Source organism: Mirounga leonina, unplaced genomic scaffold (genome assembly GCF_011800145.1).
Source record: "Mirounga leonina isolate KUSES-001 unplaced genomic scaffold, KU_Mleo_1.0 Mir_174, whole genome shotgun sequence".
Lineage (NCBI taxonomy): Eukaryota > Metazoa > Chordata > Mammalia > Carnivora > Phocidae > Mirounga > Mirounga leonina.
In genome coordinates, this window is record NW_023270451.1 from 71,857,824 (window position 1) to 71,870,399 (window position 12,576).

General features: G+C 42.4%; 1 protein-coding gene across 1 annotated transcript in view; it reads left to right on the plus strand.

The window, feature by feature from the left end:
• EXOC4 (exocyst complex component 4) overlaps positions 1-12,576 on the plus strand; it is a 735,341-nt gene that overhangs the window by 517,181 nt on the left and 205,584 nt on the right. Inside the window, exon 11 of the mRNA XM_035021134.1 lies at positions 1,190-1,409. Coding sequence (XP_034877025.1) covers positions 1,190-1,409 — 220 coding nt within the window. The remainder of the gene's footprint in view (positions 1-1,189; positions 1,410-12,576) is intronic.

Genomic DNA, 12,576 nt, shown 5'->3' on the forward strand with positions numbered 1-12,576 from the left:
TTGGGTATAGTTGACACACAGTGTTGCATTAGTTTCAGGTGTAAAACTTAGCTATTTGACAAGATTATACATTAAACTATGCTCCCCACAAGTGTAGCTACCATCCATCCATTATATCCTTATTATGATATCACTGACTGTATTCTTTATGCTCTTTTTATTCCCGTGACTACTGATTCCATAACTGAGGCCTGTATTTCCCTCTTCCCTTCACTTGTTTTGCACCCCCCCCAGTTATCCTCCCCCCACCCAGCAACTGTCTGTTCTCTGTATTTGATTCTGCTTTCTGTTTGCTTACTCATCTTTTTTAGATTCCATTTATGAGTGGATTATACGGTATTTGTCTTTCTCAGTTAGAGTTAGGGTTAGACTTGAAACTTAGCATAATACCTTCCAGTTCCGTGCATGTTGTCTCACATGCCATGACCTCGTCCTCCTTTAATGGCTGTGTAATATTCATCATATATATAGGGGCGTCTGGATGGTTCAGTCATTAAGCGTCTGCCTTCGGCTCAGGTCGTGATCCCAGGACCCTGGGATTGAGCCCCACATCGGGCTCCCTGCTCCGCGGGGAAGCCTGCTTCTCCCTCTCCCACTCCCCCTGCTTGTGTTCCCTCTCTCGCTGTCTCTTCCTGTCAAATAATTAAGTAAAATCTTAAAAAAAAAAAAAAAAAAAGACATGCAGATGTCCAACACACATATGAAAAGTTGCTCAACATCACTAATCATCAGGGAAATGCAAATCTCCCTTTTTTTTAAACATTTCTGTCTACACATATAAAGATCTCAGTGAGAAATATGCAGTATTTGGGGGTGTGCTTTTAAATTTGTGTTGTAATTTGTTTTCTGTTCATCATGCCTGCCTTCGCTTCTTGTATTCTTATTTCCTTATTGAATTAATACAAATATCTTTTGATGTCTCCCTTTTTTCCCCTGAGTTTAGAAGTCATGTTTTCTATTTTGTCCTATTTTTATTCAATTAGTGAAATAATTTAGAAAAATAGAAACATCTAATACAGAAACAAATAATAAAGTGATGACCTGTTCTGGTTAAGAATTCTGGGAATCTCCCCTCACCTCTCCATGGAAAGAGAGGCCAAAGCTAGAAATACCCATATGTGTTTTGTGATATTTCCAGAAGTATTTTTTCTGATATATTTGACAACCATTTTCTTCTGTTGTCCTCCAGATTTATTCAAGAGATCGAGCATGCCCTGGGACTTGGCCCAGCCAAACAGTGCCCTCTTCGAGACTTTCTCACCGTGTACATCAAAAACATCTTCCTTAATCAGGTCTTGGCAGAGATCAACAAGGAGATTGAAGGAGTCACCAAAACATCTGACCCCTTGAAGATCCTAGCTAATGCGGACACCATGAAGGTGATGGGGGTGCAGCGGCCTCTCCTACAGGTAATAATATACTTTGAACTTAACTATTTTTGTCAGCAGTTTTCATTGACTTGGCAAGAGGCACAAATTACAAAAAGAAGAATTACCATCTGTTTCCATATTCATCAGAGACAAAACAAGAGGAGATAAATTAAACCGGCACTGGGGAAATTTAGAACTAATGTAGAGATAATGGAAATTCCTTCAGATCTTTAAGAAAAAAGTGATTGGCTTTGCATATGGAAGATGGTGAGTCTCATTAACATGCAGGCAACTCATTATTTGCCTGGAACTTCTCCCTGAAGGGAATTCTTTTTCCACTTGTGAATGTACCAGGAGTATGAAGGACTTCAGGGAAGGAAATTATTGTGCCAAACCTCAACTACCAACAAGAAAACCCTTTTTTTAGGGCAGACTTACTGTAAAGAGTTCAGCTAACTCACAGTGAATTTGAACCCACCAGCAAACTGGCGTTTAGAAGTCAGATCATTTAATTCAGGATCTTGTTAATACTGAAAATTTTACTTTGGTTATATAAAGAAATGGTTTCCAGGCAACAGAAATGAAGTAATTTGTTAGCAGATATTTGGATTTATAGGCTTGAGGTATTTATTTTATATCCATTTTAGCCAGTGACTTGGAGGTAAATCTAAAACTAAAAGTATATTAGTATGAGTTTAAATTATATATGTACATTAACTATTATTACACTGTTAGTGTATCTTTATAGTGTTTCTTCCTTTGAGAGAATGATGGGCACAATAGCATATTTTTACAAAAGTTGCACAATTCGAGGATATCTCAAAGTGTGGAAGGCTTGAGCTCTTCAAAGGAAAGTTGTGTAAATGGAAAGGAGTTATAGTTACTTTAGTTGCTTTCCCTTACCTGCCTTTATATGTGTGTTCCTTGGTTTTTCCTTCTTTGTACCTTAGAGTTAATACAAGTGCTAGACCTTTCATAGGCAAATGCTCTAGTTGTGAGCCTTCTTTTTCATGAGCAAACTCTTCTGTGGTATTGAGAAACCAGAACAGAGGCATTCACCTCTCCCAGAACCTGAATAATAGCATGACACTTAGGAAAGTTTCATTTGGATCATCTGGCTCTTTGTGAGATATGTTCCTTGTGAGGGATCTGTACTGAGTATGGGGTGCAGGGAAGGGAGAATGGCGAAGGCATGTGCTCACTTGTCCCTCCACTGGATTACTCTTCCGCTGGCTCTTTGCATGACTGGGACCTTCTTCTCTCAGAGGCCCAGTTCAGATGTCACCTCCACAGGGCAGCTTTTCCTGACTATCCTACCTAAGTAGGTCCCCTTCCCTAATTATTCTGCCTTCTTCCCTCCCTCTGACACCCCAACCCAGTCCAACACTGAAGCTGAACTCCCTGGACTGTATCGCCAATGCTCCCTTGCCAGGTGACTTAAGATCTGGTTCTGCCAATAGAAAGCACTAGCGGCAGATTGGAAGAGGTAAGAGAAGAAAGAGATTAGGGCTGTTTCTTATCTCCTCCCTCTCCACTTTGGATCATTGTTCTGGCTGTGGGTGTACCCCTCCCTCCGTAACTAGAGGTCCTGCCAGATGACACCCACTCCACAGCTCCAGCCCTCACTGGGCTCTGGTGATGTCATTTCTTCCCCTTGATCACAGCTTTCTGCTCTTACTAGTCTCTGGGTACCTCACCATCCCTCACTGCTTCTTTCAGTTCTGCCCATACCTCTGTAATTCCATCTCTGCATTGTTTCCTCATGTGAATCATGCATGGAATTCTCTTTTTTTCTCCAGATCCTGAATAAATCTCCCCAGTTAGTCTCTATTTGAACACTTTGATTCTTCTTTCGTCGTAACACAGATTCATATTTATTAGTTCATCGATTTTCTAACTCGTTTATTACCTGTCTTTTCCCAATAGAATGTAAGTTCCAGAAGCATAGTACAAGACCAGGAAGCAGGAAGGTGTTTGATAAATAATTTATTGAACGAATGCATCCATGCATGGATAGATGGGTGGATGGATAGACACAGTGGATAAGCCTCAAGAGTCAGAAATAACTGCAGAGTCGGCATGGGAAGACCAGAGAGAGAGAGTGACAAAACATTGTTTGTATCTAGCTTTGGTCTGACCATATCATTAACTTCCTCTCATTCAGGAAACCTTTCAGTATTTCTGTCCCCGAGGTGTCACGCTCCCTGCTGTGCAGAGCAACTTTAATATGCTTAGTGTACTGAATTCCAAAGAAAACAAAGGCAACAATGGACTGTGGAGCATATCTGCGTAGTAAAGATGCTGACTTATTGTACATGATAATTTTCAGCTTGAATAGCAAAAACACATTACAACTCATAACTAGTGGACTATAATCAGAGCCAAGTCAGGGCCACATTTTGCCAGCTGTAAGACACCTCAGGGCAGCCTACTGCCACGTTATTAAATCACTCCCAACCTCGTCACCAGCCAGTGTTACTATGCCTCTTGTTTTCTAAATCGATTACTCCATTCTAAGGGATAGATGAGAACTCCCAACTTCACCTCTCCTCTCTTTGACCAAGTCAAGACAGAATTCTGTGTGAGTAAATCTTTAAACTAAGGTCATTCAATTTATTAATCTCCAAATTTGTTGTCACAACCAAAACACCTGCTTTCTTATTTATTTTGTTGCCCTCTCTTTCTTCATAAAAATTTTATTTTCTGAGAATATAAATTAGCTAGACCATATCAATAAATTTAATATTCTCAGAGTGATGAGATTGAAAAAGTAATGAGATGGTTATTTTCCTCTCGCATCTCGAGACATTCTCTTGCTTTATAATCATTGAGCGTTGTTTTCAAACATAATTTTCCGTGGTCAAGTTTCAATGTCCCTTAAATGTCACCTTAACCTTTTTTTTTAAAGTCACCATAACATTTTTATTCCCAGCTAATTGTAGGTGACTGATCGGAAGAAAAAATAAACAATTCTCAAAAATTTTTGCTGAGAATCCAAAACAACTGTTAAGAAGGGAGCTTGGAGAAATACATATATGTGTAAAAGATGCAGGTGGGTTAAGTAGTCAATTACTTGAAGATTAAAAAATGTCCTTTAAAGTCATTCGCACTGCTAGACCGTCCTTGGGTCTCTGAGAAGAAAGGATCGTGCCTTTGCCCTGAGGCAGCACCCAGGGTTCTCGGGGCCGGGGGGGGGGGGGGGGGGGGGGGGGGGGGGGCGGCCTCCGCGGGGCTTTCCCGGGGGGGTGGGGGGGGGGGGGGGGGGGGGGGGGGGGGTGGAAGGACAGCTGTCTCAGCGCTGCTTTCATCTGTTTGATGATGGGCAGATGCAGAGAACCCCAGGACGCTCTGTCCTTACCTCTCTGAAATGGCATGGGGCGGTATAGACAGTCTGTTACAAAGGGGCATTTCCATGGGTGACAACGTGCTTTCGAATCCAGAATTTCACTGTCTAGGTACAGAATTCACAGAAGGGAAGGAAGTAAATAGGAAGGAGGAGATGACAAGCACCATTTTATAGGTGAAACAGCTGTGCAGGTATTGGCCCCAAATGATACGCATCGTACCAATAGTAATAATGGTAGCAATTGTAACAGTTGTATTCCTACTAGTAGATAGTAGTAATGATAGCAGCTAACACTTTTATGAGCCAAGACACGGTTCTGATTCTTTGGTATGTGTTGACTTGTGTTTTACGTGTATTGGCAACAGCTTTGTGAGGGTGGCGTTCTTATTATGGGGAGGAAACTGAGAAATAGTGAAATTAAATAACTTGCCCACAGTCACATAGCTAGCAAGTACTGGAACTATAATTCACACCCAGGCAACCTAACCCTGGAGTCCAGTGTCTAAATGAGTTCTACTCAAAATGTAGCCTGAGGAGTATGCTTGTCTGCAAGTTATTTGTTACCAGTCCGGTGTGAGATGCATAGAATTTGAGAGTAAGCATTTAGATGCCCTCCCTCCTTTTAAAGGAATTTGACATTGCCTGTTGAAACTAACAAAAAAAGGAGGGGGACTTGTGCTTTGTGTATCTTTGTGGTTTTAAATTTTTTTTTTATTGATCAGTTTTTGATGTATTTTATTAAAGTATCAATGTACAACAGATGGGGTGGTGGGACTGGCCTGGGCTCTCACCGTAGTTTGGGACACACTGCCCTAAATTTCTTACTCTTCTATGTTGCCTCCGAGAGAAAGAAGTGAAAGCACAGAAGCAATCATCTCACCTTGGTGCCCAAGGTACCTTCCAATAGATGAAATAGCTTGAATATTTTTTGCAGACGGTTGTCTCCTAAATATTCAGCTCCTAGAAGAGTGTCTGCTGTAGAGGGAGGTACTCAATATTTAATAAATGGATGAATGGTTGAGTGATTGAAAGTGAATGAATTGATGGCTTCCTTAATACAAGAACATGTATGTGCATGTTTTCCCCCAAGATTTGTGGTTGTGGGTTTAAGATTGTTGGCAAACTTAAACTAAAATGTTACAGTTCTTATTCCTCTGATGCTGTCTATCCACATGAAGGCAGAATTGAATATACCTCATGGTCTTATTGTCTGAGTCCTCTGTTGCCATCCCCCCTCCTTTTTTTTTTTCCAAAATGGCTTCCCCCTGTTGCAAGGCAAAGCACACTGATTCAAATTAAGGAAATCTCTTAGGAGAAGAGAAATGAGCATTCTGGCATTCTGGACGTGGAGCTATGGAAATGGTCAGTTGAAGTGGATATCCTTTCAACTACTTTATACATCTATAGGAGTCTACAAAGTTTTCGTTCCTTAGACATGAGGAAACACCCACGCAGTTTTGGGGGAGGTCATTTAATTTATTTCTTCTGTAGTATCTCCATCCAGAAAGAGGGTTAGAAGGCTAATGCTCAGGGGTTTTGTCTTTAACCTGTCAAACTGTTGAATGGGCATCCAACCGTGTGAACAAAGGTACAAAGAAAGTTTTCTCCCCCAACCCCAATGGAATATGCTACACCCTTGCTACGTAGAGAGTGGTCTGTGGAAAAGAACCTCACACCTCTGAGTCAGGATCTGAATTTGTATAGTATCGGCGAATGATTTCCAGGCACATTTAGAGTTTGGGAAGCACTAGTTTGTACCAGTGCAACACAGAGTGTGGCCCATGGATTGTTGGCATCAGCATCACCTGAGCTGGTGAGAAATGCAAGTTCCTGCAAGAATCTTTGTTCTAACTAGCCACCCCCCCCCCGGCCGGGTCCGGTACTTTTGATAGAGACTGAAGTTTTAGAAGTGTTGCAATGTATCACACCACCATGCCCAGCTGGAAGTTAGGAAATGGGAGCTAACACTGTGGGCTCTTAGCATTGCAGTGAATAAGAGACATCACTTAAAAAAAAAAAAAAAAAAAAAAAACAACTATCCAGCTTTGTTTCATACAGGCCCAGAAATTGTAAAAACAATATTTGCAGTGGCAGCAGAAGCTGCTTCCTAGTCTAGCACATTGCTGAATTTTACAGAGTTCTTTCCAAACACAGGATGAGCCTACATTTTCTGGCTCGTGCAGGGATGAGAGGAAGAGGCAGCTTTCCTAATGCTTAGGCTCAAATTCCCACATCATTGGAGGAAAAAAGCATAAGCTGTGCAAGTAAAAACATAGGCATTCTTGAAACATTTAAAGTGTTTTTTTCATTTTCCTCACTGCCCCAGTATTTGTCAGAATACTTCTGAGATGTGACGTGGCTAGAGTTGCCAGCTTTCGCCAGACCCTTCCTCAGCCAGCTGCACTGGCCACTTACCTGTGAGCGTAGGGCAGTGGTTCCCAGCAGCGGGACCCGTTAGAATCACCCAGGAGCTTTCTGAAAACACCACCTGCCCAGATCCCGTCCCAGAGATTCAATTCAGTTGATCCAGAGCGGGGCCTGGGCATCAGTGTTCTGCAAGATGCTCAGATGACCCCAGCATGCAGCCAGAATTAGTGCCACTGGTCCGGATCTTTCTACTCCGTAGAATCAATTATTGCCCTGAGAGGAAGTGTATACGAAATTATAGTTGAGACATTCTTGAATTCAGTCAGGCTTTTGACAGAATTCCCAGAACGGAAGGAAGTAAATAGGAAGGAGGAGGTGAATTCACAGAATTCATCTGAATTCTGAACCAACTTTGATACATATGCCTTGGAATCAGATACAAATGATTTTACATCGCAGCCATTTCATCTGATAACTCTGTGGCCAGGACCAAATTGTTAATTCCTCTGTACCTATTTTTCCTCCTCTATAAAACGAGAATAATAAAATGGGTGTCAAAGGAACACAGGAATTATTTCTAATGATTAGGTGGAGTAATGTTTATAAAACGTGTCTCCTTCCTTCCCCATGTCACATGTGTGTGCATTTTAGCATTGATTCACCCTCGCCTTTACAGAATTCTGACTTCTGCTGACTCCCCTACCCCTGCCATCTGTCTCGATTTCAGAAACCCCTGCATCTCCTCTCCTCACTAATTTGTATTTACCTGCTCCTGTCCTTTGGACTCCAGCACCCACCTAGTAACCTCTGTTTCCTACCTCCCCCTACCCTAGCGTGACAGCACGTGATGATACTGTTTTAACCTCTTTCTCTTTTCCTGGAGTTTGTCCACTGATTGTTCTTCGGCAGCGGAAGTAGCATGCAGTGTTTATTGCCATTAAAGCTAGTGTATCTGTTTCCTAGGCCAGCCGTAACAAATGACCACAACTGGGTGGCTTTAAACAGCAGAAGCGTATCCTGTCACGGTTCTGGAAGCCAGGGGCCACATGGCCTCCAGAGGGTCTAGAGCAGGACCTTCCCTTGCCTCTTCCAGCTTCTGGTGGGCCTGGCGTTTCTTGGCTTCTGGCAGCATAACTCTGCTCTCTGCCTCCATCCTGACATGGCCTTCTTCCCTGTGTCTCCATGCATCCTTTTCTGGGTCTTAGAAGGACAGTCTCATTGCATTTAGGGCCCGCCTTAATCCAGCCTGATCCTGTATCGGTATCAGTCTTTACTGTAATTACATCTGCAAAGACCCTATTTTCAAGTGAGATCACATCTGAGGTTCTGTGTAGAATTTTGGGGGAACACTGTTCAAGTGGCTATAGTTGATCATTGGAAGCAAGTTACATGGAATGCAGTGTATTTAATTTGCTGCATGTTCCTTGAAAACCCTCTGACAAGAAGCAGTGTAGAAGTATTGCTATTCGGGCAATAGGGCCGGGATGGTCTAGATTCTGGTGTCAGCAAGGTTCCCAGTGACAGTTTGTGGTAGGCTGAGTGATTGCTGGAGCTCCAAGCGAGTCTCACCAAAGGCTGGTAGACACAGCTGCCTGTGGTATAATGATTTGCTAGAGATAATTATACTGATGCCCAAAGCCAAGGTACTGCCCGTAACCTCTTGCTGGTTTCCCAAGGAAGTGTGGCCGGAAGCGATAGCACAGCGTCTTCATCATATCAAATTATGTTAATATGAAAAATGTTGCTTTTGAGTGGTATTTGCATCACGGCCAGTTTTTACCGTCCACTCTGTGGTACAGAATAGATTCAGCTTTTATTAGCGTAAATAGATTAGTCCCATTTAAGGTCTGCTGGAAGTCATCATGAAAATCATTAAGTTGAAAAGAGAGCTGATCAATTGATTTTTTCCCCCCTGTGCACTCTGAGAGGTGGTGCTGATGGTCCCACTGTGTTAAAATAAGCCTTAGAACCAAAATGCCTTGGGGTCTAATCTGATCCTCAGTGTCTCTCTAGACTGAAAGAAATACTAATTTACCACAGTTTGCAGTGCTGATTTTCTTCAGATTTTACTCTTATTATTTTATTCACTAGCAATATTATTTGGTCTCTTTATGACAAGTAGGGGCCTCAAATAACCAACCACTAGTAGCTGCATCAGGCTTTAGCCAGGAAGATGGAGTAGAAGATGCCTTTGTTCTTGTCTTTGGTTGTTTATGTTGTCACTGTGGCTTTCAACACTCACCCGTTCACTTCTGAGACAGCTGAGCAAATAGAATCTTTCATTACTAATGGGGACTTACAGGATCTTAGAAGAGTCACTTGTGTCTTCAAATTGTCGTATCTGTGTTAGTTTTGTAGTATTAATTCTGTTACTAGCTTAAATACCTTCTATTTTTGTGGAATTTATGTTGTGATGCTTCATAGGCATTCGGGAACATAACTAATGTAAATTTTATCATGGCATGTGGGAAAAGCATCTAAAATGTGGAGCTAGTCTCCTTGTCAGCTCAGTGACCTTAGACGAGCCCAAGCCACTTCTCTTCCCTGGCACCCCTCCCTTCCCTCATCTATAAAGTAGGAAGGATGCTCAAGCTACCTCATAAAACTAAGGTGAGAAATCCGTATGGGCTCATGTATTCAGCAGGGCTCTGGGAATGGCTTTCCATTTTGACTTGGTGGTTCATAACTTACTATTATTGGCCCACACACGCACCTGATCACTGCATTCAGGAAAATCCGTTAGCATTAAAGGGAATGGTGTTAAGGGGCGCCTGGGTGGCTCAGTTGGTTAAGCGACTGCCTTCGGCTCAGGTCATGATCCTGGAGTCCCGGGATCAAGTCCCGCATCGGGCTCCCTGCTCGGCAGGGAGTCTGCTTCTCCCTCTGACCCTCCCCCCTCTCATGCTGTCTCTCTCTATCTCATTCTCTCTCTCACATAAATAAATAAAATCTTTAAAAAAAAAAAAAAGGGAATGGTGTTAAGAAAAAACCTACGGGAATGGAAAATGTTTCCTATTAAATGAAGAGCTTCACCAGTTTTTACCAACAGTGTGTCTTATGCATGATTAGACAACCAGTGTAAGAACCTGGCAATATTTTTTCTACAGTGTATCATGAATATTTTAAATTCCTAAAAAGGCTGAAAAAAACTGTGTGGTCAACACCCACACACTCACCATCCAGATTCTACAGTGAACACTTTACGCTGTATTTGTTTCATAGCTTAACCAAACCCGGTCATTTTAATTCTTCAGCCGGCCCCAAAGTGAATTCCCAGTCACGCCCTAAGTGCTTTACCGTGGTGTTGTTCACAGGTTTTTAATATCTTAGAAAAAATCTGAACATAAAGAGAAATAAATTAAGTGGGAAAGTCGTTGCTTTGTTCAATTTCTAAAAGTACTCAGTTTCTAAAAGCTTTTAAATAGTGTCTTGGAACAGTGAATGGACCAGCTTATGCTTGTGATTAATCTGTAAGTACCACCTTTGTTGATATGATATCATAAGGGAATCTATCGTCATAACTATCGACGGAAAAGACTAGTGAGCAAACGAGAGGTGATTTTTATATGCAGACAACAGACACGTAATATGGTCAACTTGAATTTTTATAAATATCTTTATAGTCTTATCTCTGAATGAGATGGTTTTCTTAGAAAGTTCCTCCTTAACTAGACTTCTGTAAATAGCTTTCTGCAAAGCAAGGAGAGAGGGGGAAATATAGACAGAGAGAGAACGCACACGGGTGCACCCAGAGCAGCTAAAAATGAAGATTTTTTGTGTGTGTGTAGAAAATCTTTGCAACTAGCCTTATGCATGGTATAAGAATTACTAATGATTTCCAAGTTTGTTTTTACAAGTCAGTTATAATTACAAATGTTTTCTTCAGCAGTCTATCATCCCTCATAATGTGTTTGGAACAGCTTTTAATTTAGATGCAACTTTTCAAGAATTTATTATATCTGGGTTATGAGGTCAGTTTAGAAAAAAGCCAGCTGGAAGGCTTTACCCACGTGGATAGAGAAGTCACGAGGGACTGCCGAATGAGAAAGTAATTACAGTGAGTGACACTTGTTTACCGGCTTTGCTTGGTACCAAGAAACTTGTCTGAGCGCGAGGCTGTTTCAGAGCGACGTCAGTATTGGGACAAGCCCTGGGCTTTAAACGATGATTCCGAATGCATTTTCTAAGTCAAGGTAGGCCCACGGATGGGCGTCTCCGTTGTCACTTGGGCTGTTCTATGACACAGGGCTCATTTGGGGTATTTGAGATGTTGACTGGCTGCTGTCTGCTTTGATCTTGCCTCTGCCCACTCCTGGAGGATGAGCAGGAGAGGAGGTAATGACTCACGACGGGTCTGCTGACAGGGACCGAACTACATCAACACGCTGTTGCTCAGATCCGTGGAGAGCTGCCTTTGCCCGACGCGTATTTGACTTCACTTGCTAACAAAGGCATCTTCAGATGTATTTCTTTTCCTTAAATGCCAGAGAAGAGGAAGAACATCCCATCAAGAGCTACCAGGAGAGAAAAGCCTAGCTCAACAGCCCAAGCAAATGATAGTTACCATTCTTGGGAGCAGCCCGGTTGCTGAGCTGGCAGGATTACCGGTAGGAGCCAGATGAGTGTAGACAGAGAGAACGGCTGCTCTTGGGGAATTGTTGAGGTCCTTATCCTAAGTCATTTTTGCCCTGTCTGAATGTTGCAGCTCTGGCTTGGATATGTTCTAGGGAGAAAATGAGGAGGGAGAAAGCAGATTTCTGAGTTTGAAAGTTAATTGGCCCTTCAAGAGTAACTGTTCAAATAAAGCCATTGTTCCTGCTCTGTCTGGCTTTTTACTTGCCTGTGTTTGTGTTCCTTTAGACACTGTAAAGATGGGCTGGTAAAAATCTGATCCATCGACTGTGACGAGTGATACAGCGCATGCAGTTGAGTAATTTCTACTGTTGAAATTCTAGATAACATTAAGTGATAAATCTTGATTAAACACCTGCTTGATGCCATCACTGGAAAAGGAAATGTGGGGATCCCATTTCACGGGAACTTCCAGGTTAGTTAGGGAATCGAAATTCCTCCTGCCTGCAGACCCGAGAGCAGTGGGGGAGAGCTTGTAACTAGCACTGAACACAGTGTTCCAGAAGGCTTGCGGTCTGAGAGTGGAGAGCACTGAGGGCTAGAGAATTCAAGAGACTTTAGGCGAGCTGTGGGTCCCGACCTGGGCATCACAGGCTGTGTAGAAATAGAGACAACAAAGGAGAAAGTAACCCGAACAAGGAATGTAACATCAGTAGAGACACAAAAGGTATGTGCCTGAGACAGTGAGGTTAGACCACCTGAGTGAAGGGATGAGTGCCGAGTGAGAAATCAGGTTGACAGGGGGCACAAAACTCTTAAGGTCTTAAACTTGGAGCAGAACAGTTTACGTTTAAAGTGGGAAGAGGTACAGTCATGAAAGGTTCTAGTGAAGGGGCTCATTGGCTCCTGTCTGATTTGATC